Source organism: Tyto alba, unplaced genomic scaffold (genome assembly GCF_018691265.1).
Source record: "Tyto alba isolate M040663 unplaced genomic scaffold, T.alba_DEE_v4.0 Super-Scaffold_8, whole genome shotgun sequence".
NCBI lineage: Eukaryota > Metazoa > Chordata > Aves > Strigiformes > Tytonidae > Tyto > Tyto alba.
In genome coordinates this window covers 1,064,308-1,083,022 of record NW_024881329.1, presented here as the reverse complement: position 1 = coordinate 1,083,022, position 18,715 = coordinate 1,064,308, and the positions used below count along the sequence as shown (strand labels likewise).

At 54.3% G+C, this 18,715-nt stretch overlaps 1 protein-coding gene across 3 annotated transcripts in view; it reads right to left on the bottom strand.

Annotated features, from left to right (window-relative positions):
* LOC116964298 (ras association domain-containing protein 8-like) overlaps positions 1 to 18,715 on the bottom strand; it is a 35,165-nt gene that overhangs the window by 3,608 nt on the left and 12,842 nt on the right. Inside the window, exons 1-2 of one of the 3 annotated variants that reach the window (XM_042784489.1) lie at positions 13,265 to 13,380; positions 1 to 154 (exon numbers count right to left, since the gene is read on the bottom strand). In XM_042784489.1, coding sequence (XP_042640423.1) covers positions 1 to 103 — 103 coding nt within the window. In that variant the 5' untranslated portion in view covers positions 104 to 154; positions 13,265 to 13,380. Of the gene's footprint in view, positions 155 to 13,264; positions 13,381 to 18,715 lie in introns of those variants that run through there. The other 2 variants (XM_042784488.1, XM_033003507.2) reach the window with 2 other exon arrangements.

Sequence of the window (18,715 nt, the reverse complement as noted above, 5' to 3'; positions counted from 1 at the left end):
CGATGGCCCGTGCCAGGGCGATGACCACTTCTTGGCAGGTGGTTTGCTCCGAGACGCCGCAGACGACCCTCTGGATCCCATCCACCCAGACCTTCAGCTCCATCCCCGCGGCTGCTGGGCCTCAGGCACGCTAGGTCATCGCAGCACAGGCTGCCTTGCAGGGAGAAAAGAAACCAGGTTTCCATCCCGAGCCGCTAACGAGGAATATGAGACACCTCAAGAACAGTGTCGTTAAACCATCTTTAATACCAGCACCCCGTAAGGTGCACCCTAGACCAAGCTCACCGCCACCTTCCATCCAGCTCCGTGGCTCTCCTCCTTGTGCACGGATTGCATTTTTGTTGATATTAATAAAACACTGATGTTCATCTCAAAAAAAAAAAAACAACCCAACAAAAAAACCCAAGAAACCCCACAAAACTGTTTGTTTGTTTTTTTGTTTTTTGTTTTTTTTTTTTTTTTCTTGCTCATGTCTGGTCAGCTGGCCCAAATCTTCCTGTGGTAGGAAATGATGGGCTTCGCGTGCCTGCACGGTACCTGGAAGATGATGCTCGTTTTTTTTCTGCTGCGAGTGCAGACTTTTAATAGGCTTGCTGGACTTTCACTGTGATTTCTCTGACAATTTGGAGGCGCAGCACTGGGGGAGTTTCCAAAAAAATATTGGAAAAGGCAGAGAAAACCACTGGCTGCCCACCCTCGTGACAGGATATTGAGAAAAGGTGCAGATAACGCACATTTTAATCTATTTACTTCCATTTCAATTTACCAGAGATGGATTAAGAAATTAAAATAAAGCCTCTTCCTGCACAAAAACATGACCAAAGGTGGGGGAGCCAGGCACAAAAGCCCATGGAAAAGCCCAGACTCCTGGGGATGCTCTACCTAAGACCGAGGCCCAACCTGACTCCCACCCATCAGTTACTTCTTCTGCCTTAAAATAACACTCATGAGCCCAGGCACACCCAACTCCTGCCTCTTCCAGTAGCTCAACAACTGTGACAGTCTTGAAAAAAATAATAATAAAAAAAGAAACTAAGCGCAAGCCATAAAGAACTCAAATATTTGAGCTTACAGCGTTTTCAAACACCATGCAAACAAAGGTGTATCTTTCCCCCCCCCCTATAACACCACTTTTTCCAGAATTAGGCTTGTCTGAAAACCCCGGGCAGAGGAATGTATACAGAAAACTCCCAGGCCCTCCGTTCAGAGGGTCCCAAACCATTTCCCTGGCCGGTCGCAGCCCCGCCATCCCTCAGCTCCAGCTCTTCCAAGTTTGCAGCCGGGCTGCGAGAAAGCTTGACCTCGGGCTCAGCACCACTTCTCGCTTATTTTTTGTTGCCTGCTTGAGTAATCAAAGGCAGGGCTCAAGGGGGTCCTGCCTCCAGCGACGAGGGATTTTAGCCACGGTGGGAGAAAGGCAAGGAGAAGCTGGGGAAGACACGTTCCCCAGTGGGTCCTGGGTCCCACTGGTGCCACCCCCCCGTCTACCTCCAAAACGTGGGCACGGAGCGGCCGCCGCAAATACCTCAGCGCTGAGCTCATGTTTGCCTTGGCTGGGCAGCCGGGGAAAACCAGTGGGGCCGAAGGGCACCCCAGGCTCCGCCGACCCACCCCCGAGTGCCCAAACCCACTAAAATTCACAAGGTTCAGCCCAATTTCAATTCCAAAGCTGGGTTTTGGCACCGCTCCCCCCCCCGCCTTGTGCGTTCAAGGCTGCGACCGGCCCCTGCGTGGAACAAAGTCCAGGCGCTGCCGTGGCACCACCCAGCTCATCCCGAAGCCACTGCGTCCTGTGTGTCCCCCCCCCCATCTCCCCGTGGCACCCCAACGCCAAATCTGGGGTGACAAAGCACCCCAGGGAACACCACCCCAACCCTGGCCAGGGGCCCGGCGCGCACAGAACCTGGCTTCCCCTGCCCCGACCCCGCGGGGAGGCCGGGAGCTTAAAAATAAATCAGAATTAAAAAAAAAACAAAAAACAAAAAACAAAAAAAAAAACCAAACCACCCAGCCGGTTGAGTGGCGTCGCGCAGCCTCACCTTGCCCCAGACGCCGGCGGCTGCCAGCACGCTGGGCCCAGGCACCCGCCCGGGGTTCAAAAATCTAGTCATTTTTAATAGGATTTCCTTAAATCCTTGCCAAGCGCAGGGAGGTCCCCGCTGACCCATCGCTCACCGTAACCCCTGGGGCTTTTGGGGGGGGGTCAACATCCCCAGCTTGCTGCCGGATACGGGAGGTTACGTCCCCTTGCAAAGGGGTGGTAAATAGGGCTGGGGGCTGCTCCCTCCCCTGCCTGCCCTCCTCACTCCTTCCCAGGGCAGGATGAGCTCCCCCCGCCCACCCAAAACCAGCCCGGCTGCCCCTCTTCCCCCAAAGCTGAGAGGATGAAGATGCTCACCCTCAGCTGGGGGTGGGACAGGGGTGCTCCTCGCACCCCCCACTCCCTGCTGGGTGGGACATCACAACGTGCACGCAGCGCCTCGTCCCACGTATCCCACCGCGCCGGCATCGCCCCGGCTCAGAAACACCCACCCCGAAAGCCAGCAGGCAACAAATCCCCAAACCTCCACCTCGCCCCCCGCTGTAGCCCTTCACCATCATTCTTAAAAAAAAAAAAAAAAAAAAAATCAGCAGCCCGGGGGTGGTCTCATCCCTCCACTTGCAAATATGACCCCGCTCTCCCCAAGCTTTGCTGCCGAAGCCCTGCTTTAATTAGGGTGTGCCTCCGTTACACCACCAGGTAGCAAAAAAGGCTTTTTTTTTTTTTTTTTTTTTGGGGTGCGAACCACTTTTCTTGGGGAAAATGCGTGTCTTGGCAGGAGGCTGGTTTCCAGCTGCCTCTGTTTGTATTCTCGCTCGGAGGTCACTTTGATCACGGAGCAGAAGTGCCGGTAGCTGCCAGGCCCCGCCACCTGCCCCGAAAACAGCCCAGAGAAGGGAGCAGGTGGCTGCGGGCCCCATCACACCTCACGGCTGCTCCCAAAAGCCGCTCTCCTTTTATTCGTATTTCCCACTGGTGCGGATTTCTAAATTCTAAATCATTTTTATTTGAAGCAGATTAGCAAAGTGCCTAATTTTCTGCTCCCTTCCCCATGCAATGGGTCCTAAAGTTGAGGGTAGGGATGAGTCATGCGACAACTTCGACAAATTTCCTAACTGGGAGCTGGAATTTTGAATGCTGACATTAAAAAAAAAAATAATAAATTTTTTTTTTCTTTTTTAAATTAACAATCTCAGATCTTGTAGCTTTATTTTGTTTCCCAGCGCTGCCATCTCCCAGCCTCCCTGAAGCTGTTGGGCTAAAGGAAGAGGAGATGAAGGAGCATTTTTGCATGTGCAGGAGGATGCAGGTTTTGCATAGCTCCTGCAAACCACCATCCTGATGGCTGCCGGGACTCGCAAGGGTTTGGTGATCTCCCTGGACCTGAAATAATACACAGACAGCCAAGAAAACCGGCCAGTCACCCTCCTTAAGGAAGGGGACCCCCACCCTACCCCGTGTCCCCCACAGGGACTCTCAGAAGCTGAGACAGCACCTTCCAGCCAAGGATTGCAAACACTTCACAAGTGCCTTTCTCCCACGTTTTGACACACATAAGGACAAAAAAAAAAATCCCATTAGGAAAAAACCCCATCAATTTTGCACCCAGCAGCAAGGCCTGTTGCAACCTAAATCTTGCTGCATCCCAAAAGCCTCTCAGCTGCATCCCAAACACCTCTACTAGAGCTCCTAACTGGCACCATCTGGGGCAATAGGAAGGCTTTGAGCCAAGCATCCATCCAAGCACTGAGGCTTTACCCATTTTTGGGGGGTTCATTCGCCTCCCTCGCTTTGCCCAGCCCTGGCTGGGCGCCGGGTATGTAAAAAGTAAAAAAGAAAAAAAAAAAAAAAAGTAAAAAAAACCACAATACATGAGTAAACAGCAAGCGGTGAGGGGAGGGGAGGAGAGGCCCCATGCTGCCATCCTGCCCGCCGGAGCACTGGAGGCCGGCCCTGACTCACCGCCCCGGATCAGCTGCTGCTGCCGTGACGCATCCAGCAGCTATTTAATGCTTCCTGAGGTCCCGCCCTGCCCGAAGCACCGGGCACCCGAAAGCAAGAGAAGGGTACTTGCATGTGTGCTGAAACCTTCTGGTGGGACAGGAGCCTCCCCGGAGCTCCGGTGCGGAGAGGTGACCCAGAACGGAGAAGATTCACGGGGGACCAAAGCCTCCCGATGGCACTCATCTTGCAGCAGGTTGGAGGGGACAGGTGGGGGTATCCAGGCTCCCCTCCAGCCCACCAACAGCATCCTCCTGCCTCGGGTCCCTCTTTTGAAGCAGCATCACCTGCCCTCAGCTGGGGTGTTGCGGGGGTAGAGCAGCTCCGCTGCGCTTTCCATGCCATGCCCATCCCTGGCCAGAAGGTTGAGGCTGTTGGCCAAGGGTTTATGTCGCTGGGCAGGTCCGAGGCTGGGCCGAGATCAGCCATGGCGAGGCTTGATGCTGTGGCTCTTCCCGGGCTGGCAGGAGATGATCACCCGTGGCTCCAAGCAAGCTGTCCGTGTGGCAGCCTCCGGTGACCCACCGCTGGTTGCTGCCGGGAGCACCAGGCAAAGCCCTGCCCACAGCCACGGGGTACAGGACCCTGCCACTGGGCCCCGCTCGTCCCGAGGACGCTGGCCCCGGGGTCCTGAAGGGACACCATCTCCTGGCCTACTGCCGAGGAGCCAAGAGGGCCACTTACCAACGAGGCCACCGTTCCCTCCTGAAGCGTGGGGGGGGCCATCAGGGTGCGGGAAGGACACAGGCACAGGGCTCCAGCCCGGGCAGCAAACGGGTTATTTCATCCCGGCGCAAAGAGCTGACAGGGGTTAAACAAGCTCAAGAGGTGACAAACGAGTCCTACCAGAGCGGTCGCAGCCCGGAGAGGCAGCTCTTCACCCTTCTGCCATCACGGCGAGGGCGTGCAAGTGTTACTCACCCCACAGGCCTACCGAAGTCACCAGCTCTTACGCAAGGCGGCTGCAAGCACCCGGGAGCAAGGAAGCAGCAGGCACAGGGCTCGAATTCACACCCGAGTGGCTTATTTAGGGGTGGCCATAATAGTCCCCCTGCATCCTTCATCCACCCATCGTGCCCTGTCCAGCCCCCTGCTCTGCCACGGCGTGCCTGACAACAAGCCCTGGAAATCGGCAAATTGTTGAAATCAGTAATTTCTAAAGCCGTACAAGAGCTTTGTGGACTCGGCTTTTCCCTCTTCCTTCCGCTGGAGAAACCCTAGCTGGGGACAGGGATGACCACTGCAAATGCACCCTGAAGGTGCAGCTTTACCCTGCATGGGATGGGGACGCGGATCCCAGCCCACGTGCATGCCCGGGCTCCGTTGTGCTTCGATAGCATCTTACAATGCGTAATGCACACTTGGCACCCGCAGACGTTAAATCTGTGTTTCAAGGGCTTCTCGCACCCAAAGGAGACTGAAGGGCCAAGACCAGGAAAACTAAGTCCCGTGGCATTTGCGTCGCTCAAGAGCTGGAGCATCACTTGAGCCTGAAGCTGCTGACCACCGCCAAAGTCCCCCAGCACCCCAAGGGGAATGTGCCCCACACATCAGAGTCTTGCAGGAACTGCCCAAAGTCTGGAGAGCCATAAGCGCCACGCCAGCAACCCCCCCATTAAGAGCAAAATAGAGGCTTGGGAATTTTCTGCTCCACTTCCTCCCCAAAATTACAGACCCATGCTAACATGCCCCGGGGGGGGGGACTGGCAAGGCTGGCCGATGCCAAGCAGGGTGGGAAGAGCCAGGGGCAAATCCTGCCCAGGGCTGTGACGCAGGATGGGGATGGGCCTTGGGGTGACGGCCTTCGGCAGGGATTTAGAGGAGGGAGGCTCACACCCCCACCGATGCAGAAGCAGCTCACTCCATCCCAGCTCCACCTGCAGGGATTTCTCTCACAGTTTCTTTCACCCAAGATTTTGGGTCTGCTACAGCATCAGGCCCACATGAAGGCTTCAGAAAGAGCACTGGGAAGGAGCTGGGCAACTTTTTTCCCCCGCCTCTTAAACAAGCCAAGAACTGTGGCCATGGCAGGCCAGAGTTAAGAGAAACATCAAGGATCACAGGCAGCGATGACATTTCAGGGATGCTTACTAGCCAGTCCACTCTGCAGATGAGCAACCAACTAAAAGCTCATTATAAATTAAAGGCAGCAAGAAAACCACCCCTCCACCTACCGCACACACTCATGTTACAGTGTTTCAGCCTAGAAGGGGAAGGATCGTCTTCCTCACCTTAATGCATCCTATTTCTCCCTTGCCGCACTAATGGTTACCATCCGCAGGCGGAGGAGAGCTGGCCAGGCTGGCTAGTAAAGTATCCTGTAAAGATGAAAGTTTTCTGTACTGAAAGTTTTCTGGCTGCTGTAACCACCACCATCAACCCTGGATGAGCGAGGGGAGAGCAACTTGAGGAAAGAGGCTGAGAGTAAATTCATAGTTTCTTCTCAAGTGGGTGAAGCAAAATTCACAACAACGTGTAGATCAGAGGGGAAAGAGCACAGGGTCTTGCACTGCCATACTCCTTTTTTTTTCTTGGGCAGTTGAAACTGCCTGGACGCTGAGCCCGGGAGGGGCTGGGGAAGTATTTAGGTGTCCAGCTCCCAGCACAGCAGCAAGGCTGGGTCTAGGTACCTTTGAGCTCTAGGCCGACCTAGATCAGCCTTGAGGATTAGGGGTTGGACTTGAAAACCTTTCAGGGTTGAGCCTGACCCCCAATTTTTCCCCTAAAACTATTGCTTTTAATACAAAAATATTTGCTTGCTCTTTGGCAGTCAAGGCACTGCTGTACCTGCAGCTGTGAGCCCCAGCACAGCTGCTCCCAGACACCCAAATGCCCATCGTCTTCAGGGGATGACCCTTAATCCAGCTCTTGAAAGCCAAGCTCGGAGGGGTATTTGCCAGACCATCTGCACACAAGCACAACCCCAGCATGCATCTGGCAGCGGGTCAAGCATCTCCACCGCGTTCATCTTCCACAACAGTCACCGGCAGAAGCATGATACAATTTGTGAATAGTCCCCTGTTATTACATGAAGCCCGTCCCCCAAGTCAGAAAACAGCTTAAATTTCTCATCACGCGGGATGAAGGAGGAATGCTGCAAATCTGGAGATGCAAGAGCCTGTTCAAGTCTTGGAAATACTCTGAATTACCCAAAGTAGCTGCTTTCTCCTTCCCAGCCAAAGAGGGGAAATGTTTCCATTTCCGCCAAATTTCCATTTTTTTCTCCCTCAAAGGGTGAGACCAAAATGGGGGAAAACCCAACCAACAAACTATTTCTCCCAATGCCTCCAGAAGAGCCAGAAATGACCCTCAAAGCGCAGCTTCCTTGTGATGCTCGCCTAGTCCAGCCCAGAGGACGAGATGCACCTTGGCCACCTACAAGGCAAGCAGAGACAGGCACTGACCTGCCACTCTCCCTCTCTCATCTCAGAGCGATCAAGGATTTAATTTCCATAGGATTAAAGGAAAATTCCGACTCTCCACTTCTCCTCCAAGTAGGACCACGGACATGAAAAAGCCAAATGACCTACAAATATTCTCCCCTCAACCTGCCTGCCAGCTTCCTTCAGAAGAGGAGTTGGCATCAGCCACCAGTAATTCTCTTTCCACTGCAGTTGTCATCCTAAGGGAGAGGGTAATTAACAAAATAGCAAACGCAAAACCAGGGAGAAACCTTCCAGATTTTATTTTCCATTTCCAGAACAGCTCGCAGTTTCCTACCCTGCTTCGGAAAGCGGCCACACACCAAGGACGCACTGCTGGGTCTCCGGAAGAGAGGATGCACTGATGAATATAAGCAGTTGCATGTTGCCACGGATATTTATTTATAACTTTGTAGGCCTAAAAAGGCCTTTAATGACCATTTGCCAAGAGCTAAAATCGTTCCTTTCTTTCTCTCTCTCACACAGAGTCAAATAAACAAGGGACACAGAATTAATCCAGGCTGAAACCTTTGATAAGACACTTGGGTATTTTAGAAGTCTCTGCTTCCATGCTACCTGGCGTATGATTAATTAGGCAGAGGTGCTATCAATCCCTGCCTGAACCCACCCAGAGATAATAAGCTCTTTAAAGCACTAAAACAGAGGCATATCTCTGGAGAGGCAACTCAATCCCCTGTCTGGCACCAAAACGCAAGGGGCCATCCATCAAGGGTCCTTCCATCACTGTCCTTCAACAAGTGATGCAGATCGTGGCTGCATGACCAACTTTAACCCCCCAACCTGCCTTGCTGGGAGGTGGTGAACCTCTGGCTGAAGGGGTTTCGGTGGCAGCAAAGGGCTCTGCCTCCCGCTCCACACGTAGGTCTCTTCCTTCTAAACACCGGGGTGACGGGCTCCGCCGGCACCCGGTGACACCCAAAGGACCGAGATGGGATGGGAACCGGTGCCGGGGGCCACGCCAGCCCTCCCACCCACACAGAGAGGGAGATGCAATAAAAATATCTTGTTTTTTTTCACAAGCATTTAGAAACTTAATCCTCGTGCGACTCGTGCTCACTTGGGGTCGCCTGTGGGAAACTTGGCCTTTTGAGCCTCCCACCCCAACTTCTTTATACTCTGAGCAGGTCGTGAAAAAGCTAAATGAATTCAAAGAGGACAGCATCAAGTCCGACGCTGCAGCTTAGGCAATCCTCAAACCACGTTAAAACAAGAAATTACTGGAGGCAAAGACGATTTGCAGCACAATTAGCCCTCGGCGTGCAGCACCTCCAAGATGCAAAGCAGCGTTGTTTCTAGTGCATCCATCCCTGGGATGTTTCCCTGCTGGAGTGGGAGAACAACCATCCTTTCTAACATAAGATGCTGGGTTGGTAAGATTTTTTTAAAGACTAAAAAGAGCAATAGAAAAGGACTTTTTTAAAACAAACAAACAAACCAACCACAAGAACCCTACGTGAATCCTTTCCGTGGTACAAATCCCTGTGCAGATACAGCTTTTTTTTTCCCCCCACCGATGGTGGGGCTGGTGGAAATACCTCGGACCAGGTATGATGTGGTGCCCAGGCTGGGTTAGCCCTGAGAAAGCCTCGCAGAGCCACCCCTTAGGGATGGGACCCTGAGGACTCAACGAGCTGCCCTGAGAAAGCCCTGTCCCAGAGGAATCAGGAGAGACGTCCTCAGAGCAAGCCTGGGAAACCCCTGACTTTCTACAGGCACAAACCATTAAGCAAAGACTTGGACATACCGGTCAAGAGCCCAGGAAAACCACGAGCTGCTTTCTGACAATTAATTAAGCTCAAGTTGTCCCTCAGAGAAGCAAGGCGGCGGGGGCTCATGTTGCAGGAACCAGCCAGCGTCAACCACAACATGCAAAGGAAGTAAAAGCCCATCGCCTGGTCCACCCAGCCTTCCTCCCGCGAGTATGTTTGGCTCTTTGCAGAAAGGGGCACTGCCACCTCCAAACGTTGCCAGAAATTGGAAAAGAAAATAAATAAAAATCAGCAAGTGAAAACAGTAACCACAAAGCCTCCAAAAAACCCAACCCAACCCATCTTTATTCTTATCTAGAGGTGTCTGTGGTGTTCATCCAACTCCCTGCATACCACCAGCTGCCGCGGATAAGCATCCCGAGGCAGAGGCCAGCTCCCTGCTGCACACTCGTACCTCCCTGGGAAAGCAATATTCCCAAGCAGGAATTATCAGACCAGCAAGAACCCTAAAAATCACTCTTCCTGCGATCCCTCGGTCGGGCAGCTTCACACCACCAGCTGGGTGTTCCCACCCCTTGCCATCAGCTTCCCCAGGCTGGCAGGGAAAGCAGGGAGCAAAGGGGGGGCTGCCGCCCGCCGGGCTTCTCTGCTGACTCAGCTACTCTCCTATAGGACGCTATAGGTGCCTCTAAAGTGCTAGGTCTAACATCATGGGGGATGTCCGTGGGGGGACACTGGACCCCAAAATGCTGTCGAGAGCACCGTGGCATCCCATTGCCAGTTCCCCCAGTTGCGCAGGGGGGGCACTGGGAGGACACGGGGAGGTCTGAGCACGTGGCTCCCAAGACCAAGAGCTCCGGCAGGTCCTGAGCTGCAGCAGGGATGCGAAGCAGCAGAGGAAGCCTTCTCAAATTCAGGCACTGCTCAAACTGCCCTAAAGTCTCCAGGCTCAGGTCTGATCCGCCCATGTCTTCAGGTAAGAAGTGTTGCAGGTTTGTTTTCTGCCCCCCCCCCCCCATTTTTTTAAAGCAATGAGTTAATCTAGATGACTAGCCTGGGGCAGCTGGAAGCACCCCAGCCCTCAAGAAAGTGCTGACTCCAGTCCACAAAAAGCCAGATAATCAGCTGCTTTTAGAAGCTCATGAACTTGGCATCTGAAAAATGGAAGGACATAAAATTGTTAGCAATCATTTACAATAATAGGATTTTGTTAAAAACCTTCCATGGAGACACGCTTATGCCTTAATTTCACTACACAGGTTTACAAGGGCATAGACAAGTTGGGACAGGTCAAGGAACATCCCTTAAAAAGATGCTCTTAAAAACAACACATACACACAGAGCTAATACCTAAAATGTCCCTCACGCTTTTATTTAAACCTGGGCACAGAGTAACCCATCATCAAGCAGCGCCTGACATTGCACGACTCGAGGAATTACTCTGCTCTGAAGCCTTGGCATGCACTTCGTGGGCTCCCAGCCAGGGAGGACCAACCCCTTATCTGGATTTGGTCCCAAAGCATCACCCCCCTGGCACACAGGGGGGACAGCAGGATGCGGGTCACTTCCAAGCCACCACTGGAGATTTTTCCCATAGCAGAGACACAAGTGGGACAGGGCAGACAGATGTTGAAAAACACGGATGAGGGGAACCAGTGGGGACCCTAGCTCGAGCAGTATGTCCCTGCAGCACATGGTGACGGTGAAGGCAACCGCAACACACGTCTCCACTATGGAAGCAGCCAACACACATATGGCCAGAGCACGCCAGCTCCCACCCAACCCTATTTTACATCCAGTTCCCAAAATACTTCGGCACAGAAGCTCCTCTGTTTGCCCAGGTACAGTAAATCCCTGTATCTGCAGCACCTACAGCATGCTACCTGCTTTGGCCAAGTCCCATTTCAAGGAGCGGGGAAGGGAGCACCCTTGGATGATTCAGAGCGGCCACCACCACGCCGCTTCGGCCGGCCACTACCCACTGCCAAAAGGTTTGGTCAAGCCTGGCAAGCTCCCCAGCATGCTCGCTGGGGCCTGCGGGTATCCAAAGATACCAAGCGCCCGAGCACAGCTGTAACTCACTTTTCTTAAGCATAAGGAAAAAAAAAAAAAAAAAAAAAAGAATTTAAAGTACATCAGATTTAAGCTGTTGCTCAGGTCCCCCCTCTTCAAGCCCTGGGTAGAGCTGACTGCCACATCTCCCTCTCGCACTCATTTGCAAAGAGTTTTACTTTCTAGAGCCGCTGCCATGCCCTTGCTAGGGAATTTCAGAGCGCAGGACCCCCCGACCTGCAGTGCTCTGTGCTGTGGGCTGCTGGGCACCCGCAGGTGCTGCAAGCCGCGCTTCCTGGGCTCGCAACTTCCTACAACACGGGGGAAGAAAGGCTTTAGGGAGATTTATGCACTTGTGTGGGGTGGGCTTCTCGACTTCCCTGCTATTTTTTTGGAGAGGGCCAGCAGAGCTCTGCCGAGAGGGAGGCCAGGCGCCACGCTCAGGCTCTCCCAGCAGATAACCGGGATGCTGGAGGATTCCTGGCATTCCAGTGGCACCAGCAGAAGGGGAGAGCATCCCCCCCCCCCCCCCCCCCCTTGCTGAGCAGACCCCGCCGGCACTGCCTGAGCGGCGAGCGGTGTTCGGACACGCTTCCCGCTCACAACCACCGCGGACACGGCGCGGGCACACCAAATCTCTTCTCCCCGAGATGAGCTGCGGATTCCTGCTGCACGGGGAGCACGACCCCGCAACAGCTGCCCTGGGAGGTGGGCAGAGGGGTGGCTGTAGCCCCGCTGCCCCATCCCAGCCGGACCCGGCGCCCCATCATTTGACAGCAGAGCTCCGGTGTTCGGTGTTCGTGCTGCCACACGTTCCCGGGGCCCAGCGCCGGCCCGGCAAGTCTCGGCAGAGCACGGAGCCAGGGCCCGCAAGCGCGCCGTTAGCACCGGCACCCCAGGAACCGGCCCTGGCTTACTGCAAGGAGCAGCCAAAGCTGCTGCCTCACCTCTTTCAGATCGCTTCTCAGCTGTTTTCACCTGCCCTCTTCCTAGTTTCTCCTGAAATCAGCCATCCCGAGGGGAGTGCCGCGGGTTGTGCTGGAGGCAGCCGCTCTATTTGAGCGAGAGGTACGTGGCCGTGACCCCTTCCCCCATGCAATACCACCCTCAAACTCACGCTTGGGGTTTTTAACCTGCAATCGAGTTTTTAGCGTGCAATCACGTTTTCAGCGTGCAATCACAAAGCGCTGCGGCAGGGCAGGGGAAAACCGGGGAGAGGAGTTTGTTCCCCCACCCACAGCAGGCCACAAGTGGAGTTACGAAACAACCTGCCGGCAGAGTTCACAGAAGGCATCAGAAGTATGCAGGGAGAGCCAGGCTCTTATCGAGGAATTTAACCCCTCTCCTCGGGGAGCCGGAGACATCTCTGGGGGGAGGAAGGACGGCGGGACAGCTTTGCCCTGTGGACGCAGGGGGTTGGAGGAAGCACGCGGGGCTGAGACCCCACGCCACCTCGGCTGCTCTGGCCGGGATTCTCAGTGCCAAGCGGGACTGGGACGCTTGCTCCTTCGAGCGGGGCTCGGGTGGGCCGTGCTGGTGGCTGGAGCTGCTGGGGACGGCGGTGCCAGCTCCGGGGCAGGCGGGAGGCGAAGCCACCCCAGTGCTTGACTCACCGGGACACGGCCGGTGGGGCAGGTGGCGAAGCGGCTCGTGGTCTCAACAGCGCAGGAAGCCGCTCCCAGTCACCCCGGCTCGGGCTCTCGTCAAGGGACTGGGGGTGTCTGCAGGCGCTGTGCCCCCCACGCCACCTCCCTGCCAGCTCTGCCCCGCTCCCCACGCGCGGCCGGCCCCACAATACCGGGGTTTCCCCCCCCGCCGCCGGCTGGCCGGGGGGGGGGGGCTCGCCCCGGGGACACCCGTGGACAGCAGACCCCCCCCCCCCCCCACCCCCCCCCCGGGGCTGCCGGCCCCGCTGCGGGCAGGGCCGCGCCGCGCCCCGGAGCTGCAAAGCGGCGGCGGCCCCTCGCCGGGAGCCGAGACCGGCCCGGCCCGGCCCCAACGCACCGGTGCGCACTCACCTGCCGCCGGCCCGGCCGCCCCGGCCCCGGCCCCGGCCCCGGCCCCCGATCAGGATCAGGATCAGGATCAGGATCAGGATCAGGATCAGGATCAGGCCCCCAGCTCCTCTCCCCGACGGCCGCTCCGCTGCGCGGAGCTGCTGCGACCTGCCGCCGGCCACGCCCCCTGCCCCGGCCCCGCCCCCCTCTGGCCCCGCCCCCGCCAGGTGAGCCCCGCCCCTCCCCCCGCGCCCGCCTCACGGTCTCCTCGGTTTTAAAAAAAAAAAAAGTCTCAAATTCTCCTTTTAAAAAAAAAAAAAAGTCTTAAATTTTTATTAAAACCCCCACCCTTAAATTCTTCTTATTAAAAGTCTTAAATATTCCTGTTTAAAAAAGACAAGTTTAAAATTTTCCTTTAAAAATGTCTTCAATTCTCCTGTTTGTTTTTTTTTTTTAAAAAAACAAATTCTTAAATTTTCCTTTTAAAAAACCCCCACTCCTAAAAAACCCATTTAAAACAAAAGTATTACATTTTCCTTTTATTTTAAAAAGCAGTCTTAAATTATTTTTTTTTTTAAAAAAGAAGTCTTAAATCATTATCATGTTTTTAAAAGAACTCTTAAATTCCCCCTTTTTTCAAAAAAACCCCACTCTTAAAAAAACCCTTTAAAATAAAAATATTACATTTTCCTTTTATTTTAAAACGCGGTCTTAAAGTTTCCTTTCCTTTTTTTTTTTTTAAAAAAAAGAAGTCTTAAATCATTACCATGCTTTTTCAAAGAGGCCTTGAATTCCCCCTTTTTCAAAAATCCCCCGCGGACCCCACGCCATGCCGTGCCCCTGGGTGCTGGTGCGGCGGGACGGGCTCCCCCCGGCTGGAAGCGCTCGCCTGTCCCTGGGAGCCCCACGCGGGGTGGCTGGTCCCACGGCGGGGGGGGGGCGGGAAACGGCCCCTTTGGGCCAAGGAAGAGCTTGGCCTGGCCCCGGGGGGTGCAGCCCCCACGCCCCTCAGCCGGCCGGGGGCTTCCAACTCCCCAAAACCGCTGAGAGAAGACGGGAGGGCGGCAGGTTGAGCCGGTTTGGGAAGAAGCAGGTGCTCGCTGCCGTGCCGGAGGCTTTGGAAACTCCTCACCTCCTCCCTCCGCCTGCTTTTCCCATCCTAGCTCCCCCCAAAACCCCCCCAAAAGCTGTCCCCCCCCTGCACGCCAGTGCCCTGCCCAGCACCGAGGGCAGCTGCGGTGGCATCGGCCTCCGCGTCCCGTCCCGTCCCGTCCCGTCCCGGTGGCGGGTGCTCCAGCCCTGCCCCGTGCCAAGCACCTGCGGCGGGGCGGACGCACGCTCACCTTCACGTTTCCTTATCTAGAAGCTCTAGTGAAACGGCCTACTGCTCGTGAGAAAGGACAACCCAGGCCCCCGGGCTCCCCAGGGGCTGCTCCTCCGCAGCGCAGCTCAGGGCTGCTGCTCCCTCACGAAATGTACGTTAATTTTTACTTATGGCCAGAAAAATCCCCATCTCACGTCAGGTTTACGACACCTTTAACTACTCGCTTCTCCGCATCTGAGCTGCTGGGATTAGGAGGTGATGCAACACACGAGTATGTAGCTGTCACTCGGCAGTTTTAATTGGGTTTTTAAATGAAGTTTTCTGTTGTCCTGACATATTCCTCGTAATTAGGATCTTCTAAAATCAGATAATACCTCTGGCGCTCTGTAACACCGGCCGTGCCCTGGAGACCTTACAGCGCAAGAGGAACAAAGATCTGTATAAGAAAACAACAAAAGCTGTTCTCAGGAGATACATATCTTATTTATTAGCTTGGATACTCTTCTGAGATCCTAATCAGACACAAAATGAGCAGAGGTTCGTTTGCCACTAGTGAGGACAGTTGTCTTTTAATAAAAAGATTTTGAGTTTTAAATATTTCTACCTATAGCACCTTGTAAAAAGATTGGAAATCTCTTATCACCTGTAAAGGTAAAGCTATTACTGAGAAAAATGAACTTCTAACTCTGCACCTGCATGTCTGCATGACCCCTTGATCCCTCATCCTACAGAGAGTTCTCCACTGAGATAGATGAAAGTGTACGAGGGATAGTTTCATACCGGTGAGCAATTCCAGACCGGCTACTCATGGACCACCTCCTCCACCCCTTGCCGTGTCTCAGCCCACCTCCAGATTTATTCTGGAAGCTCAGAAGTTCCGGTGGTGCTGGAAGCCATCTTCAGCGACTGACCCAGCAATCGCGGCCGAGCTGATTTCTGGGTTTGAGCCCGCTGGTTCCTGGCTGGGTTTTCTAAAGACGCGTCTTAACGTTTTGAAAAGTCGCGTGCTCATTGTATGTACACTGAGCAGCCAAGCGGCTTTTGGGAGGGGAGTGGAGCTATCTCAGCATCTTGAGCAGCTGAATTATAACCAAGTAGGTCCTTTGGTCTCTCCAGCAGCCTCCCTACTGCAGATGAGATAGTAACCCTACCTGAGCTTCCCCAAAGAAGACGATGCTGTCTTGCTGATATGCTCAGGAGTGCAACAAGAAAACCCCTTGCTCCGAGGCTTCTTAAGATACAGAATATGTTTGCACAAAAGCCCCCTCATGAGCACAAACGTACCGTGCGCTAACAGCAGGTCGTCACTTGGTGATGGGCTGTAGTCTCTCTTAGCTGAACACATCTCTGCTGAGACCCGGTCTCCACCCAAGCCGGCTCAAACCCGGCCGTGTTAGCCCGTGCCGCAACGCCGCACCGCACGGTCAGCGTGGGGGATGAGGGGAAAATAGGTACTTGGGGCAGCGGGATCTGCAGAGCTGCTGTTGGGAGAGGGGAATAGAGGGAAGTTTCTTTTTCAGGCCCATCTCCAAAAGGAAAGAGGAGTCAGGTTTTCAGAGGTGTCCCACATCCACTGGTCTCCACAGGAGATGCATGGGGCCGGCATCGCGCTCCCAAACCTTCTTGTCACCCTGAAGGTCATTTGTTATTTCATCACCTCCCACCAGGCACTGCCGGAGGCAGGAGCCGCAGTCCCCGTCTGCCTGGGGCACAAGGCCTGCACCGTCCCCGTGGTGCTTTCCTCTCCTTCTCCCCTTGCCAGGGACTCCCTGAGACCTTGGGAATGTGCCCCTGGGCCCCACGAGCCTCAGGAAATTTGTCAGCCGCCATCCTTTCCTGACGCAACCGCAACATTTTATGTGCCACCGAGAAATTACCCAGCAGATCCCTTGCCTGGCTCAGCACACAGAAGGGTGCGTTTCCCCCCAGAAGATGAGCTTCCTTCTCGAATAAAGACAATCACCCCCAAAATCCTGGCATTTTCAGGGGAGCTCTGGCACCTGGAGCGGAAAGTGGCTGGTACCATATGGCAGGCTGACTTTCTCTTCCAGCAGAACCCCCACTACCTTAAGAGCTGTAATTCAAAGCCAGAAGTGAAGACATATATATATATATAGAGAGAGTATATATAAATAATATATATACTTACAAATATATATAGATTTTTAATTTTTTATATATAAATAGTTGTCATGGTTTGAGCACAGAGGGCAACTGAGCATCATGCAGCCATTCACTCACCCCTTCCCTATCAGAAATGGCTCAGGAATCCAGATAAGGACAGGGAGGGATGGCTCACCCATTACAGTCATGAGCAAAAGACAGACTCATCAGGGGAAGAAAAAAAAAGAACATCACTTTAATTCAGACACTAATAAAGACAACACTTAAAAGACAAGGCGGGACATTGAGAAGCGCCGCGACATCCAAAACCACCTCCCCCACCCCTCCCTTCTCCCCGGGCTCAGCTCTGCTCCCCATCTCTCCCTCCTCCCCCAGCAGTGCAGGGGGCAGGGGATGGGGGTCACAGCCAGCTCGCCGCTCCTTCCTTCTCGGGAGGTGGGGGGAACGCCGTGCACCCCTCCCCTGCTCCACGGGGCTCCCCTCTCCCTGCAGACAGTCCTCCACGAACCTTCTCCAGTCTGAGTCCTCCCCACGGGCTGCAGCCGTTCCCACGCTGCTCCGCTGTGGTTCCCCCCGCGTGTTCCAGCCCTCCCAGTGCCGAACCACAACAGCGGGGGCTGCTTCTCCCCTCAGAGTCCCGGCCTCCTTTAAGCGCGGGTACCTGCCCTGGTGTGGGCTCCTCCACAGGCTGCAGGCCGGCCTCTGCTCCACCCGTGACCTCCATGGGTGGCAGGGGGGGTGGCCCTGCCGTCTCACCACGGGATACTGGGGGTCTCTGCTCCAGCACACCTCCCCCACTTCCTCCTCCTTCCCCCCACTGACCTCGCTGTTCACATAGGTGTCCTTCTCGTAACTCCTCCTCACAAGCCCCAGCCCCCTCTCAGGTTCTCCTGCTTAAATACGTTCCCAGAGAGCCACAATCACCATCACTAGTTGGCTCAGCCCTGGCCAGAGTTGGGGCTGACTTGGAGCTGGGGGAGCTTTGAGAAGCTTCTCACGGGGGCCACTGTTGTAGCCCCCTCCCTGGTACCAAAACCCCACAGCTCAAAGCCAGCACATTAGTATATATAAAGTAAGTAGAATACATACATATATATAGTGTATATATATAGGAGCACTGCCTTCTGTTACTCACCATATACTTGTAGCAGTTTTGGGGAGTGCCTATTAATCCTTTCAGCACTCTTAGGACTTTGGGAAAGTTTGGAGGGTGTGAAGATTTTCCAGGTTACTTTGGAATGTTTTGAACCCACTGTTGTTTTTCTGGCAAGGGTTTTATTATGTAACCATACACTGTTTTGCTAAGAGACAGAAGATGCTGCCTTGAATGTAACAAAAGGGCTTGTCTGGAAGAATTTTCTCCTCTGTTTCTAGGACAACAAGAGACACGAGAAGGAAAAGATGCTGCAGCATCACAGGAAAGCCAAATCTGGGCTCAGCACCGCAGAGCCACTGCAGCTGACCGCACCCCACCGTTCCCACTCGCAGCCCCGTTTGGGTTAGGGCTTGCAGGGAAGGAGAGACTCTGATCTGGTAGCAGGACCTTGGTACGGTGGGAAGACTAGCTGTTCTCCTTCAAGGGCAGGCCTGCTGGCCTCTGAGGCTTGATGGATTTCCTGTCCTCCTGCTTTATGCAATGAAGTTTTCATTCTGCTTCTGCAGCAAGGCTGCAAAAGTTGCTGAGCCCTCGTGTCGTGTGGCTGCGACAGGAATGGGGATGCTCAACAGCAGCTTGCAGGATTGCAGCCCTAGACAGTGAACTTTTTTGATACCTTGGTCTGCTTATGTATTTGGATTGCATCTAATAAGGACACAACGCTTCTCTGACAACACTAACAGCAGCTGCAACGTCTGCGTGTGCCTCTCTGCTTTCCACACCGATGGGGGGGGGGGGGAGCTGTGCCAGGAGATGACCTGCAAAGGGTCTTGTGGAACGTGGTGCCCAGGAAAGTCACTGTGCAGACAAACGGGAGCCAAGTGGAAAGGCAGCACTGTAAAAACCCACACTGGGGTCAGAGCCAGAA